The sequence below is a fragment of the Triturus cristatus genome, chromosome 2_2, assembly GCF_964204655.1.
Source record: "Triturus cristatus chromosome 2_2, aTriCri1.1, whole genome shotgun sequence".
NCBI classification, from domain to species: domain Eukaryota; kingdom Metazoa; phylum Chordata; class Amphibia; order Caudata; family Salamandridae; genus Triturus; species Triturus cristatus.
In genome coordinates this window covers 801,961,585-801,977,989 of record NC_140582.1, presented here as the reverse complement: position 1 = coordinate 801,977,989, position 16,405 = coordinate 801,961,585, and the positions used below count along the sequence as shown (strand labels likewise).

Sequence of the window (16,405 nt, the reverse complement as noted above, 5' to 3'; positions counted from 1 at the left end):
TGAACCCCTATTGCCATTCAGTGAGGCCCTCACTGAATTCCTTCTGGGCACTTGGTCCAAGCCCAGCACAGGGGCTCCTGTGGAGAGGATGATAGCCTGCCGCCACCGCCTGGCCCCAGGCGACCTAGTGTTCTTGACCCAACACCCTTCCCCTGAGAGCTTGATGTTCAAGCCTCCTCTTTAAAAGGTGGATTCCCTTCTGCTCACCCAGATAGGGAATCCAAGAAGCTGGACCATCTTGGGAAGCACATGTTCTCTTCCTCCAGCTTGGCACTGTGGTCGGTGAACACCGCGTGCCTCTTGCCGCTACTCCCATACCATCTGGGATACGGTCATGCAGGTGCCGTCTCAGTACCCGAGGAGGCCGGGCCGTTCTCTCCTAGGCAGTGGCAAATGGGAGAGATGCAGCCAAATACGCCAAATGATGTGGACTGGATTCCACTGACTCACTGGGCAGAACGATTGCCACATCAGTAGCCCTTAGGCGCTACACCTGGTTGAGGGTATCTGGCTTTTCGAGAGCTGTCCAGTCAACTTTGATGGACATAAGCTTCGATAGTCGTCGCCTTTTTGGCGACAAAGCAGGCTCGACGCTGGAGCGCTTTTAAGATTCTAGTGCTACAGCCAGATCTTTGGGCCTCACTGCGTCTTCTCGCCCACTCTAGTCTGCTTTTCGTCCCTTTCATGGCTGGGGAAGGGACGGCCAACCACATCCAGGCCAGTCTAACCACCGGTTCACCTAAGCTGCCCAGCCTCTGTGTGGCTGCAGACGTGGGACCCAGTGAACTTGCGGGTCCGGGAGCCACCCCTGCCCACCCTCCCCGCTGCAGCCTCCAAACCTTCCTAGTCTGATGTTTCAGGACCATCACTGGCCAGTGGAGGCAGGATTCGCCATCACCTCCTCCACTGACAATCCATCACGTCGGACAGGTGGGTTTTGCAAATCATCCGAAGGGGCTACTCCCTCCCCTTCGGGACTACTCCTACTGCCATGCCACCGTCTTACAATCGCATATCAGAGGATCATTTGGCACATCTCCGCCAAGAAATGTCAGCTCTCTTGGCCAAGGGAGCTATAGAGAAGGTCCATGCGCCAGAAGTAGGTCGTGCTTGCTATTCCTGCTACTTTTTGGTGCCCAAGAAGGACAAAGGGTTGCAGCCTATCCTAGACCTCGGGGTCCTCAACCGCTTCCTCCGGAAGTAGAAGTTCAACATGCTTATGTTGGCTCAGGTCCTTGCTGCCCTCAACCCTGGAGACTGGATGGTGGCATTGGACTTGCAGAACGCTTATTTCAATATCCCCGTCTTGCCAGCCCACAGATGCTATCTACGGTTCATGGTGGGCCAAGAGCACTTTCAATTCAGTGCTCCCCTTTGGGCTTACCAGTGGCCCTCGGGTGTTCACAAAAGTGATGGCGGTGGTCGCAGCTCATCTGCACAGTTTAGGGGTTCCAGTCTTTCCCCTATCTTGACGACTGGCTGTTGAAAGAGGGCTCGCCCCAGGCTGTCGTCTCCCACCTTCAGACTACGGCAGACCGCCTGCACTCGCTGGGGTTCACTATAAACGTGCCGAAGTCACACCTGACTCCCTCTCAGACTCCCTTTTATCTGAGCTGTTCTGGACACAGTGCAGTTTCAGGCCTTTACTCCCGAACAGCGAGTCTGGGATATTCGGGCTATGATACCGATGTTTCAGCCTCTACCCCGGATTTTGGGTGAGAATGACTGAGTCTGCTGGTCCTCATGGCCTTCTGCATCCTGCTGCTGGATCATGCCAGATGGCATATGCGGGCTCTGCAGTGGGACCTGAAGTTCCAGTGGGCGCAGCATCAGGGGAATCTATTCGACTATGTCCAGATCTTGGAGGGAACTGCACAACACCTGCAGTGTTGCCTAACGAACCAAGATTGGGTCTGAGGCAGATCCCTCTCCCTCCCCCAACAAGATCTAACAGTGGTGACGGATGCACCACTTCTGGGATGGGGCAGCCACCTAAGAGAGGCAGAGATCAGAGGTGTCTGGTCTACAGTGGTGTCTTGTCCTCATATCAACCTGATAGAGCTCCGGGCTATCCGACTGGCACTGAAGGCATTCCTTCCCTCTCTCAAAGGGAAAGTGGTGCGACAACACCACCACCACCACCATGTGGTACTGCAACAAACCAGGCAGGATGGGGTCGTGGCCCCTTTGTCAAGAGGCTCTCCGCATCTGGACTTGGCTAGAAAATCAGGACATAACCCTGGTGGTTTAACACCTGGTGGGCTCCCTGAACTCCAAGGCGGATGAACTCAGCTGTCGGTGCCTAGTCGGTCACGAATGGCGTCTCCATCCAGAGGTGGAGCAAGGTCTCTTTCAGTGGTAGGGAGAGCCTTGGTTAGATATGTTCGTCTCCGAAGAGAACGCGCAATGTCAGCAGTGTTGCACGCTGGAGTTTCCAAGGCAGTGCTCACTCGGCGACACTTTTTGTCTCGAGTGGAGCTTCAACCTCCTGTAAGCCTTTCCTCCTATACCCCTTCTACCCAGAGTGCTCAAGAAGATCAAGCGCGACAAGTCATTCTTGTAGCTCTAGACTGTGCACGAAGAGTCTGGTTCCCGACCTTCTGACCATGGCTATCGATCCTCCAATCAGACTGCCCCGTCGGGAATGATCTTCTGTCACAGCAGGGTACGGTTCTTCACCCAAACTTGTCAAGTCTTCACCTTCTTGCCTGGGGATTGAGCGGTGACAATTGACGGCTTTTGACCTTCCGCCCGCAGTCTGTGATGTTATCTTGGCAGCTAGGCGTGCCTCCCCTAAAACTGTATTCGCCTGTAGATGCAACACATTTGTGGCATGGTGCACAGCAAATGCTGGTGGCACCCTCTTTGCTACACTATCTATGGTCCTTTTGTTTATTCTTTTCTTCGCCCAGCAGGGATCTGCTTTGGGCTCTCTTAAAGGATACTTTCCAGCCATCTCTGCTTCTCTTCGGCTGCCAGATCGGCCTTCTTTACTCAAATCTCCTATCGTTAACCGGTTCTTTAAGGGCCCTACTCATCTGTTCCCTCCATCTCCTTTCATAATGCCCCAATGGGGCTTAGATCTGGTACTAACTTTTCTTATGTGAGCTCCCTTCGAGCTTCTTCATAACTGTCCTCTCATATTGCTGACTCTCAAAACTTCCTTCCTTGTTGCCATCACCTCTGCTCGCAGGGTGAACGAGCTGCAGGCTTTTCTTCTAAGCCCCCTTTTCTGTCTGTCTATCCAGATAAAGTGGTGCATCGGACCAAACCTTCATTGTTTCCTAAGATTGTCACGCCTTTTCATTTAAGACAATCACTCACTTTGCCCAACTTTTATCCACCCCTGCCTCCCTCCAAGGAAGATGAGACTCCACCGTCTAGACCTAAAACATGCACGGTCTTTTTAACTTGATCGCACAAAAGACTTCCTGGTGGATGATCAACTCTTCGTTGGCTATGTGAGTGTCAAGAAAGGTCGGGCTGTTAAACGGATCATCTCCCGTTGAGTTGGCCTTAGCATTAAATATGCTATGATATGCTTTGGCAAAGAAGGATCCTCCTGTGTGGTTGCGTGCTCATTCCACCAGAGCAACGGTCGCAATCACGGCATTAGCACGGGGAGTCCCAGTAATAGACATCTGTCAGGCAGCAACGAGAGCATCCTTGCTCACATTTACCAGACACTATTGCCTGGACAGCCAAGTTCGGAGGGATGGGTACTTTGCCCGTAAGTTACTTACCTTCGGTAACGATGCAACTGGTATAGACGTATGTCAGTTGTAGATTCCTTGCTGCCCCACTCATCCTCCCAGCTCTGCTAACTGATTTCTAGGAATAGGGACTCCCCTAAAGACCCCTAGTTTAACGCACAAGTGGTCAGTGTCTTTCATGGCTCTGCGCTTGTGGAAAGTAGTGTTGAGAACTGACTTCCGCGCGTATGGGCAGCATATATGTAGGTCCTGCAACGTCATCCTGACGACGGATGCAGAGCCAACAGACACCACCTAACGATGCGCAGGCGTTCTGCTGACGAAAAAGTCTGTGGAACCAGACTGAGGCCTAGGGGAAATTCTAAGGTAAGAAATTTACAGCTAACATATGTTTCTACAAGATACATTGTTACCAAAGATAAGTAACGTGTTCTTGTTTAGTTAAAAATGTAACCTCCATGGGGATGAAAACTGTGTTGACAAATCCTTTAAATGGCCTTAACTGCAATGTAATTACATAGACTGAATAAAAAATACTATTGTCAGTCTGTTCGAAATAACTAATGTCATTCTTGGGACTCCTTTAGATGACGGATATTGCCAATTAAAAAAAGTGAGATTAAAAAATACTCTTGCTAAATAAATTGGAAAGAATTGCGATACTCCTCTGCCATGGTTAAGATACAATTTGGTGATCTGTAAGTGCTAACTCATTACTACTAATTTATAGAAGGAGTAAGGAAATGAAGAAACTTGCTCAAGAGTTAGCATGATAACACATGTGAAATGTGACACTGCTCCCTGACCCTGATGATCCATAGTCCAAATCCTAATCCCTTGGCCTCGCAGTACCATCTCAATTAAAATGAATATTCGTGCTTTCCATGAACAATGACACAATTTATAATGTTGGGGAATTTATTGCCACTCTTACACGGCAGCATTATGGGTTGCCAGTCAATTTAATAAGAAAGTATGGTGTATACAGATACCACTGGTGCAGTAATTACCTCTCCATGCCTAGCCCTGAGCACCGAATACAGATATTAGATTGTTTCCACCATTCGGATCTGCAAAATTATGAATGTGCAGTATTTTCCCTGCACAAATTATGTTAGACCTTAGATGTCAAAATTTGTGTAGGAGTGTCTTTTACTTTCGCCTTGTCAAAAGTGGGAAAACTGTGTACCTTCTTCACACACATTTGTACAGAATTACAATGGTAACTGGAACACGTGACCATTGCGCGGTGCGCTCTGCAGAGGCCAAGGATTGCATGACCATGTGTTCTGAACACTTTTCTGACCCACTCACTGAGGAGAAAAACTGATAGTGCCTTCAGCCTCAACTACAGAGCGATTGTGCCCAGTTATAAAGACCTGGAGACAACCTAGTTCAAAGTATGCAACATACAAGAGTAATAAGTGACACTAAAAAAACATAGAAAGAAAAATCTTGGAAATAGCTTACTTATTGCATTCCCTAGAAGTGTTAAACATGTGAAATATAATCAGAAACTAAATAGATTAGAAAGATTACATTAATGTTTTTTACATTCATTGTTTTAAAAATAGATCAGTGTTTTTGGTAATAGGGTTAAGGACATAAATATAGGGCCTGATAGGGACCCATTTCAATGTCCATTTTTAATTGCGACCCAGTCCACTTAAAGCCCTGCTGAGATGAAGACAGCACTGCATCTGGGTGCTAAATATTAGCAGGCCTGAGCTACGGACCTGACACTCATTCAACAGCCTCTTATTTTCATAGAAAGAAAGGCATATAAAGTTATCTTTAAGGGGAAATGTTCATTGATTTCTTTATTGTGTCACCGTCTCTTATTTCCCAAAAGAATGTGAGTGCCTGGCCGTAAATAAATCGCATATTTATCTGATAGAGACTTCTAGCCGCAGATTTACCTTTGAATTTCCCCAGGCATCAGACTGGATCCACAAGATTTATCGTGAGCAGTACCCCTGTGTGCTGTTGGGTGGCGTTGATCGGCTCCGCGCGGCATAGTTAGCGTCGTCTGTGCCAGAAGTGACGTCCGTGTCACTATATAGTCGCCACCTCGGCACGCTGACGTCAGTTCTTTTTCTTTCTGCGCCAGCCAACGCTGATACGAGAAAAGAGCTACACCTCTGTCAATTTTTGTCAGGATTTTGCGACATTTTGTTGATCTTTTTTAGAGGTTTTTTCCACCTGGTATGTCAAGGATGTCATGGAGGAAGACCGGTTTTAAACTCTGTGGCACCAGTCACCGTGCCATTACAGCGACAGACCCATACCTCATGTGTTTGTAGTGTCTGGCGTGCAACTACAACTCCAAGTCATACTACAACTGCAGGGCCACGGTGCCGAAGGCTTTGAAGGAGCAGTCCTTAAAACTGCTAGCGTCCCGGTATGCAACCGTGGAAGTCATGGTCCTGCTTGAGAGGAAGGTCTCAAGACTGTTCCAGGAGTCCGAAGGTAAGAGGCACCAAAAACATAAGTCGAAGCGTGCTTCAGCTTCTCCTCGTCCGTTGGCTGACGTGATGAAGGAACATTGGTATTCGAGGCCTGGTTCCTTAGAACCTGCGCCTGGGTTGACTCCTTATCTATTCTATTTTTCAGGCTCCGGAGCAACACCTGCTCAAATTAGAGAGTTCTATGAGGTCATGTCTCTTTTTTGGTGGCCTGACCCCTCCGGCATGCGTTTAAACCATGTAGGAAAGGATGGGTCATATCTGGTGGCTCCAGCCCCGGCTACAATGGGCCTCCATGTATCCGGACCAGCGCCAGTCGTGCCACTGCGACCTTACCTGGTGCCTGCCCCAACGCTGATGCTCCGGGCGCCAGCCCCATTGTGATCCTCGAATCAAACACGGACCCGGTGCTGTATCAACTGTCAGCCATTCTGGTGCTGACAGGACCCGGTTTCCTAGGTCAGAGCCTGAGGCCAATTCTTAAAGGCTAGGCCTCGGGGAGGAATGGGTGGTGTCGCTAGACCCTTCAGAATTCTAGCCTTATGATCAGGATATGGATTTGTGTAAGGAACTGGGTGATGCCAGGAGTCTGGATACGTCTCCAGATACCGGCATGCTTTCTCCCCCTACTGTGGCTACTGAGAAGGGAGCTACAGACGCAATGTGGGTGCGGAGGGTGGCTGAGGTGCTCCACCTTCAATTTCCCTCGGTGCCATTCAAGACCAACATCTTGACCGAGGTGCTGCAACTGGGAGTCTACTCCTCGGAACCCCTACACCCGTTCAATGTCCTCACCGACATCCTTCTGGAGAGCTTGTTCGAACCCAGCACAGGAGCTCCTGTGAATAGGCTAATTGCCCGCTGTCACGGCACCGCTCATGGGGACCCAGATTTTCTCACCCTACCTTGGAGAGCTTACTGGTCCAAGCCTTCACTTCCAGTGACGCGTTCTCTACTGCTGCCCTGGACTACCAAGTTCTTGGGCCTCTCGGTTGCCCCACGTCCTAAGTCTGCCATTTGCTTCTTTTTTGGCCACAGAAGGGGCTTTCAGCCGCGCCATACCTATCCCATACACCAAGCCCCACAAGCTTCCCAACCTCTGCCTGGATTAGGACGCGGTTTCAAGCTGCCTTGTGGGTTGGGTAGCTAGTGTTCTGGTCCAGCAACCACCCCCGGCAGCTGCAGCCCCCAAACTTTCCTAATCTTGCCCTTTTAGATCATAGGCGCCCAGTTGGTGGCAGGATCCGCCATTACCTCCACCACTGGCATTCCATAACTTTGGACAGGTGAGTTCTGCAGATTGTTCGAAGGGGCTGCTCCCTCCCCTTCAAGACTGCCCCTCCCTCCATGCATCCATCTTACAACCGGTTGATGGGGCATAATTTGTCCGTGCTCTACGAGGAAGTAATGGCTCTCCTGGGAAAGGCAGCCATAGAGGGGGTTCCCTGTGCCAGAATAAGACTGTGTTTGCTGTTCCTGTTCCTTTCTGGTCCCCACAAAGGACAAGGATCATAGTCCTATCCTAGATCTCCAACCCCTGAACTACTTCCTCAAAAAGGAGAAGTTCAAGATGCTCTCATTGGCTCGGGTCTGGTCTGCCCTTGACCCAGGAGACTAGATGGTAGCTGTGGACTTACAGGATGCCTTTGTTCACATCCCCGTCCTGCCTGCTCTTTGGCACTGCCTGCGGTTTACGATAGGCCACAAGCATTTTCAGTTCACCTTGCTCCATTTTGGCCTTACCAGCACCCCTTGGGTGTAAACCAAGGGGATGGCAGTGGTCGCAGCTCATCTGTGCAGGTAAAGGGTGCCAGTCTTTCCCATATCTCGACAACTGGCTGCTAAAAGCGGTCTTGCCCCAGGCTGTTGTCTCCCACCTCCAGGCTACGGCGAACTTCCTGCATTCGCTGGGGTTCACTATCAATATGCCAAAGTCACACTGACTCCCTCTCAGACGCTCCCTTTCATCTGAGCAGTTTCAGGCTTGTCCTCCCAAACAGCGAGTTCAGGAAATTTAGTCTGATACTGATGTTTCAGCCTCTATCCTGGGTTTTGGTGAGACTGACTCTGAGGCTGCTGGACCTCATGGCCTCCTGCAGGTGATGTATACGAGATGGCATATGCCGGTTCTGCAGTGGGACCTGAAGTTCACTGGATGCAGCATCAAAGGCATTTTTCCGACATGGTTCAGATCTTGGATGGAACTGCAACAGACCTGCAGTGGTGGCTATTGAACCGTGATTAGGTCAGAGGCAGACTCCTCTCCCTTCTCCAACCAGATCTCACAGGATGCATCACTCCTGGACTGATGAGGCCATCTGGGATAGGTGAAGATCAGAGTACTCTGTTCTCTGGCTGAATCTGGACTCCACATCAACATGCTGGAGCTCCATGAGATCCAACTGACATTGGAATCCTTTCTACCCTCCATCAAGGGAAAGCTAATGCAGGTGTTCACGGACAACACCATCACCTTGTGGTACTGCAAAAAATGGGGTGGGGTTGTGTACCCTCTGTCAAGAGGCCCTGCCTCTCTGGACATGGCTGGAACAGCAGGACATATCCAACCTGGTGGTTGAAGACCTGGCAGGTTCTCTGAACACCAACGCGGGCAAATGCCACTCCTGTCCAGAGTTCTCAAGAAGATCAGGAACAACCGGACCCAAGTCATCCTTATTGCTCCGGACTGGGCACGCAGCGTCTGGTATCCTGAGCTTCTGAACATGAGTGTTGATCCGCCGATCCTTTGGGAGGATCTTCATTTGCAGCATAAGGTGAGGGTTCTGCACCCGAACCTGTCAACTCTGTACCTTCTTGCGTGGGGATGGAGTACCGACAATTGATTGCTTTTGACCATCCTCCTCAAGTCTGCAATGTTATTCTGGCTGCCAGGAGTCCCTTCAACAAGATGGTACACACCTGCTTTTAGATTTGTAGCATATTGTACAGAAAAGTGTGACTCATTTTCTGCCTCCCTTTCTGATATTTAGCTTTTTATTCTTACCCTTGTCCAGCAGGCCTCTGCTATGGGCACTCTAAACAGTTATCTTTCTGCTCTGTCTTCCTTCTTGCGGCTGCCTGACCAACCCTCTTTAATTAAGTCCTCTATTATAAATACATTTTTGAAGGGCCTTGTACATTTGTTCCCCCTTTTCCTTTCATTATGCCTTATTGGAGCCTTAGTTTGGTCCTCACATTCTAGATGTGTGCTCCTTTCGAGCCTGTTCACAGATGCCGCCTCAGGCTGCTCACCATCAAAACAGCCTTCTTTATGGCGATTACATCGGCCCGGAGAATGAGTGAACTGCAGGCTTTATCTTCCAAACCTCCATTCTTATCAGTTTATCCGGAAAAACTGGTGCTTCACTATAGTCTCTTTCCTGCCCAATTTGGTAACACCATTTCTTGTGGGCCAATCTGTCACCTTGTTTACCTTCAATGCTCCTCCACTTTCCTCTAGGAAGAGGAGCAACTCCACCGTCTGAACCAAATTAGAGCATTGTTGTCCTATCTTAACCGCGCATGAGAGTTCCGGGTGGACAACCCACTCTTCGTCGGGTATATTGGTGCGAAGACAGGTTGGGCGATGCAGAAACGCACTCTCTCTCAATGGGTTGTTTTCTGCATCAAGATCTGCTATGCACTGGCAAAGAAGCAGCCTCATGAAGGCTTATGGGCTAATTCCTCCAGAGCTAAAGCTGCGACCACTGCATTAGCACTTGGAGTCCCAGTGCTGGACATCTTCCAGGCAGCAACATGGGCTTCCCTGCACTAGTTTACCAGGCATTACTGCCTGAACAGTCAGGTCCTCAGGGACGGGCATTTTGCTTGTTCAGTCCTGCAAGACTTCTAGCTTAAATTTGTCAGTAGACCCACCACCGGGTATGGTATTGCTTGGGTATCTATTCAAAGGCAAGTAATGTGCGGCTGGAAGTCTCTATTAGATTAACAAGTTAGTTATCTTTATGTAACGCCTTATCAGGTAGCCGCAGATTCCCTACCTACCCACCCAGCCTCCCCTTTCTGCGGACAGATTACTAGGATCAGAGATGATCACTTACCGGGCACTAGTTTGGAGACACACTTCATGGCTCCGCACTTCTAGTGTAAAAAGTACGTCAGAATGGTGAGGAGGAGCCTATGTAGGTGACACAGATGCCACTTACGGCATGGTCGCCACGGTGCAGCTGATCGACGCCACCTACCGGCGCGTATGGGTACTGCTCACGAAAAATCTTCCAGATCCAGTCTGACGCCTGGGGAAATTCAAAGGTAAGGGATCTGCAGCTAGGTATTGTCTCTATCACATGAGGCTTTACCAAAGGTAACTTGTTCATCAAAGGACAAGTGACGGCCTCATTAGATGCCTTGGTTTTACAGCTCTCTAGGTTCAAGGTGTCCTCCCTGCAATTGTTGATGTTCCGCTTTATTAGCGTTTTGAAGAAGAAAATGCGTTTTTAAAGCCGCCATACAACCAAACACCCTCTGTGCTGCAACACTGTCTAATAATTTACATTATAAACAAAGGTGCCTTCTCACACTATCCTGTCCAGCCTTTTTTTTAAATGTGCATCACTGAAGAAAGCATCATCCTGCCAGCTGCTGCATCAGTCCTATTCAGTCCCTCCATTCAACACCATGGATAAATAATGGCATACCCATGCCTCCCACCCTTCACAAATGACACATGGTAATGGTATAGGGAGGTAAAGAATCTCACTCCTTTCAGGTAGCACATTGGTGAGAATGCAACGCACTGACTGTCTGCCTTTCCTTTGCCTTTCGGGCATGCCTTATTGTATTTAAGGAGCTTCTCCCTACTGACAATCAATTGAGCGGAAGGTAAATTGGAGGCACACACCTTAAAGGGAACATAGGTTGCAAGGATTCTATCCCTTCGCTATTCCAGGCCATTTGCTGGGAGTACCTCAGATACCTCAGATACAAAGGATGCCTGAGCAAGGGTGATCTCCTTGAAACAGGAAAATGTTGTCCTGCCCTGGTCAGGTGACCAGGCCATCTTTCATTGGAACTCAATTCTGTCATGTAGCAAATTCATTTAAAAATGTATAAATACAGGCCTAGAATGCATTAGGAACCCAGAAAAAGAGAGAGGTATGACTGTTACATCCAAGAAGTAAATATGAAATTTGCTAATCCTAGTTTGATGAAGTACATCCACTTTATATTTTTCATGACCGACTCTTGGGTTATTTGTGCTTAATTTTATTTTGTTACTGGGTCTTTGGTGGGTGGAGATTTAATTGTTGACAGTACGTATTGTACAGATAAAGAGCAAATCATAGGCCACCAAGTTATAGGAAGTACTAAATGTATTTTTGCTTATGTAGTGAATTTTATCATTGTCTTAAGTTAAGAAACTAGCAGAAGCTCTTTCACTTAGTAAACTAATGAACTTCCCATGCTCTTTTTCTTTTATAATTCCTCCCCCTTATGTTTTTTTACAAGAGAGACATGCTTCTAATCGAATATAGATACTTAGTCTTGTGTACTTTTTTACAAAAAAGAACACATTAATTTTGTACCGTAGAAATGTTTTGAAAGAATTCATTTTTGTAATCCACATGTTAGAATTCTTCGGTCTGTTATGGTGTAATGATGTGTGATTAATACCCAACATTATTTAATTCTCTGTTGAAGTGTTCCAGAGAAGCTTGGATATGATTCTGGATATTCATCGGCATTAAATAGTAGGAAAATGACTACTGCCATAGATGTTATTGGACAGACCTCAATTTCTCGTGTGGAAGGAAGACGGCGGGCTGCCAATGAAAACAGCAATATTCAGGTTTTGTACTACCGATTACAGATTTCTTGTAATTGTAAAACTTACATTTCAGAAATGGAAGACACCTGTGATTTGTTATTAACATATTAAGTGCACTATTGCAGAGTAGCTATACTTTTTTGACAGACGTAAAACGTAGTAATAATGCAGGTTAGTTTTTTCCCTACCTCACTCCCACTCCCCAATGTATTGCACTCCTTTCTTATCTAGAAATGTAGCTTGGAAAGCATGCTCTTGTATTGGCGCATCCGTTTCCATGCTTTTGAAAGAGATTATCTCATGCTTTTCTTTTTATTGTCAGGGTATGGTGAAAACATCTAATCTTACATGGACTCGTTGCTTAAGAATTTGAGCACATTTTATACAGATTAATTTAAAAATGGCGTAATCTACCAGACTTGCTTAAGTTTCATATGAAATGGAAATTGTAATGAAAGCTTGTATAGCAAACTTCAATAAACCGATTTATACAACAAAAAAATAAAAATTGTAATGTCATGCCTAACCATTTCTCTTTCTACGCCACTCTCTAGTCCCAATACATTTTTTCCTGTAGCTTTTTGCCTCATTTCTTCCGGTTTTAAGTGATTATAAGATTTAAGTATTGGATATTGTCTGTTTATCATAGCAACATTTCTGTTTTTCTTGCTATCTCAGTTACTGATTTGCTCATGTTACAGAATACATTACTACACTTTACATATGTTAGCAAAATGTTTTCTGTAACTGTTTACAAATGGGTACTGGTGAAAGGTTGATTTTAAGATTGCTGAGCTTTTCATTTCTACTCAGTATAGCAGGGAACGCCAGAAGAAAACCTGTGCAACTTCTTCTGAAGTGCTGTTTGTCTACCAAACAGAAATGTAAGCTTTGTTAAGAAGTATGAAAACACAGACTCATGTAACCAGTAAAAGGACAGTTTGGGTCACAATACACAGAGTACAATACATAAAAAATACTGAAATGTAAACGCCTGAAGATACAGTTATTAATTCTGGAACTTTATTCTCAAAATGAATAGCAATGAATGAAAACAGAGTTAATCTACCAGTCACAAGCCTACATGTAACATACACCTAGAACCTATACCTAACCCTGCCCAAATTCTAAGGCTAACAATAAAATTAACCATTGCTGTTTCTTCTTACTCTAAGACCATTGCTAACCCTAGGCCATGAACCTAAATGTAATGCTCCTCTTAGGCCTAAGTCTAGCCCTAGTTATAGGTTTTATGGTGTGTACTGATTCTAAGGCTAACACTGATTTCGTAATTAAATATTAATTAAAAAATACTTTCAGCATGAAATATTTCAAAATTAAGCTGTTTCAACTTTACCTTTTCAGCACTGGCTTGACAGAGTAGCTTTAATATGTCTGTTTTGAAATCTACATAATATATATAGGTTGGGCTTTGGCTTTCTCAAACAGGAGTATCTTTATTCACTCATTATTTATTGTCTGTTTGCTGTATTATTCTGCTGCGATTGGAGTGTTTGCATTGCAGTGCATGAGGGACTATTTTGCAACTCGAAAGGACACTGATCCATGACTCCTTAAACTCTTTATCTCATAGATGCTTTGTTCACAGAAAGTAATTGCTTTTTTGGCTGCAGCAGGCAAAAAATATTTTTGTCATGAAAATGCAAGCTAGACCTAACTTTGTCAATGCTTGTTGATATCTGAGTTTTATCTACCAATCCCTTGCTGAGGACGGGGGAGGGAACCAGACTGACGTGGGATGCCATGGAATGCATCCTTCCATTAACAACTAAACGAACAAAAGAGCATCCACAAAGAATGTATCAATTTGTAAGGCAACCTAACAAATCATTTGTATGTGTTTGGAGAAGATGCAAAATATTTAAAAAAAATATTCGGCGAGCCCTCCCACCAACCTAAGTACCATGCTTCATCATGAGGCTGCTGCATTCGTCAGGAGTACTGGTAGTGTGGAAGCCACAATTTATAAGTGCAAAATCTTGGTCCTCTTTAAAAGATACTACTTTATTGCAGAACTGCTCTATAGATTATTAAAATGAAGTCAGGGTGTGTGTTAGTGTTATTCTTCCAACATTATATGGGTCACCATGTTTCAGCCCTAGAATTGGGTTCTGGCCCTTATTAGTACTGGGATCCCCAAGTATTGTGTCAAGTCGTTCATGCAGCATACAGCAGCCACACACAGTTTTCATGCCTTAAAACCTAATATATTAATCCTGTTTTGCGCCACTAAGTAGTGTTTCTGCAAAATAAACCGAAAATTAACACATGCACAAAGCAAAACTTAAAAGCGCATGTAACAGAAAAGCTTCTGGGTATATAATGGCATGTATGGGCTCTGGTTTCACTGCAAAGGCATATGTGTAGGAGTGCACAGCGCACAACACACCAGTGTGGCAAGACAGTTTTATGTTCATAGTGTAATTCACAGCGAATAGTGACTATAATTATTTTTACCCTATAATAAAGGCAGTTAGGGCCCCATTGAGGCTCACCCGATGGGAACCCTTTTAGTCTCACACTGTGTTGGTAGGGGATAACAATATGTTAATTTCTTTGTCTAGCAGGGCCTAAGCTGATACCCGAAAAAAACATAGTCCTAATAATTACTTTATTAAAGGGTACACCCTGCCCAGCACTTGACTCTATGCATATCTTCTAAATGTTAATGTGAACTGGACGGTGTGGTGGGATATTGATGAGCTGGAGAACGGGAGAATAATTATTGTTAATGGTTTCCTCTGTGTGTGACGAGATATGCACAAGAGTGCGAAGAGGTCACTACATGCAAGCAGACTCATGGGAGTTGTAGTTCTGTAACTGCGCATTTCAGTATATCGGCATTAACTGGCAGCAGCAAACTGATTGGAGACATTAAAAAGATATAGAAAAACTGTGTTTCAAAAATGACAACTTGGGCCATATTGTAGACTACGTGGTTACATTTATGCTGTTGGCCATTATTTGTGTTTCATCTGTATTGTTTTATTTGTTATGGCTCACTACCAATGGTTTGCTGTGATGTCTCACTCTGGTTACAGGTCTTTAAAAGTCCCAAAACGAATATTCTTGGGAATTTTATAATTGTCTGCTGTGTAATAACGTAAATTATTATTTTTTTTTTTTAACTCTTGCAGGTTTTATCTGAACAGTCTCCACAAGAAGTTGACAATAACAATTTTATTAAACCTATGCCACCGTTTTTCCCTCCTGGTGCACCTCCTACCCATCTGCCGCCACCTCCGTTTCTCCCGCCACCTCCATCTGTCAGTAATGCGCCACCACTGATTCCACCCCCAGGTGAGCACTGTGTTTGTTGCCTGAAGAGGAACTCTTATCTGGGACATAGTTGGGTAATCGCGTGCTAGCTATTGTCCTGTATCTCTTTACAAGCCAGGTATTAAGTTAGGAATACTTTGAATTCTTATTCTGCATGTGTCATTTATTAGCACACAGTTACACATTTGATATATTAATCATGGTGGTTTGAAAATGTGTTCCTATTCAGACATGATTGCTTTCAGTTCTATAGTATCTGCTATGGATCAATGCCCATGGCCTCGTGAACCGTATTGTTGAGATTTCTAATCCTCATTTTTCACTTTCGTATTAGAAGAGGAAGGTAGTTATTCAATTTAGAGTCAACTAACCCATTTTTGGGTAAACAATATTTTTTGATGACAAACGTTCCAAGATAGGTTAAATTGGGCGTAAGTTGTTAGGGCTGTCTCTTAGAAGGGCAGGGTGCTATAATCCGCACAAGAGTTACACTAATCTCTTGAGCTCCACACTTTTCGTACTTTAAAAATTTGGAGGATGTTCCGTTGTTTACACGGCCTTCCTGCCAAAGATAATTTCAGATTTTTACGTCAAAGGCCTAGTTCTCTGTCTTCCAGCCACGCCTTTTTCTATTTGGAGAGAAAAATTATTTGATCATTTGGATGTGAAAAGAGGTTTAGGTTTCACATAAGGCCACCAACCAATAGTGCAATATTTACATGTTTCCTGCTGAGAGTTCATGCTCATCCTATTAGAATAACGCTGTATTTAGTGGTTCTGCAAAGAAATCCCCTATGAAGAAGTTTGTTGAGACAGGCTTTGAGAACATTAGTCTCCATTTGTTAGCCCCTGAGCAAATGCTCTGTTCATCCAACTAGTAATCCAGAGCCTACTTATTAAGAGTCTAGGGTTGAACTACAGAATAGGGTCGTTTTGCCATAAAAATTCTGTACGTTTAGCCTTTGGGCCCACACAACTCCAGTAGCCGTCCTCCATACTAGACTGTGCTCTGTAACTGGCATGCGTTTTTGATGGAGCTGAGGTAAAGTGATACATGGAATCATATGTCTGGCCATGTCTTTACAAAATATAGTAAAGCCATGTACATAGTTTTACATATCCCCTCATTATGTGTTTGT

General features: G+C 45.5%; 1 protein-coding gene across 1 annotated transcript in view; it reads left to right on the top strand.

The window, feature by feature from the left end:
• The window catches only part of FIP1L1 (factor interacting with PAPOLA and CPSF1), a 520,306-nt gene that overhangs the window by 326,348 nt on the left and 177,553 nt on the right, over positions 1-16,405 (top strand). The window contains exons 9-10 of the mRNA XM_085642102.1: positions 11,840-11,987; positions 15,125-15,287. Of these exons, the coding sequence (XP_085498228.1) occupies positions 11,840-11,987; positions 15,125-15,287 (311 nt within the window). The remainder of the gene's footprint in view (positions 1-11,839; positions 11,988-15,124; positions 15,288-16,405) is intronic.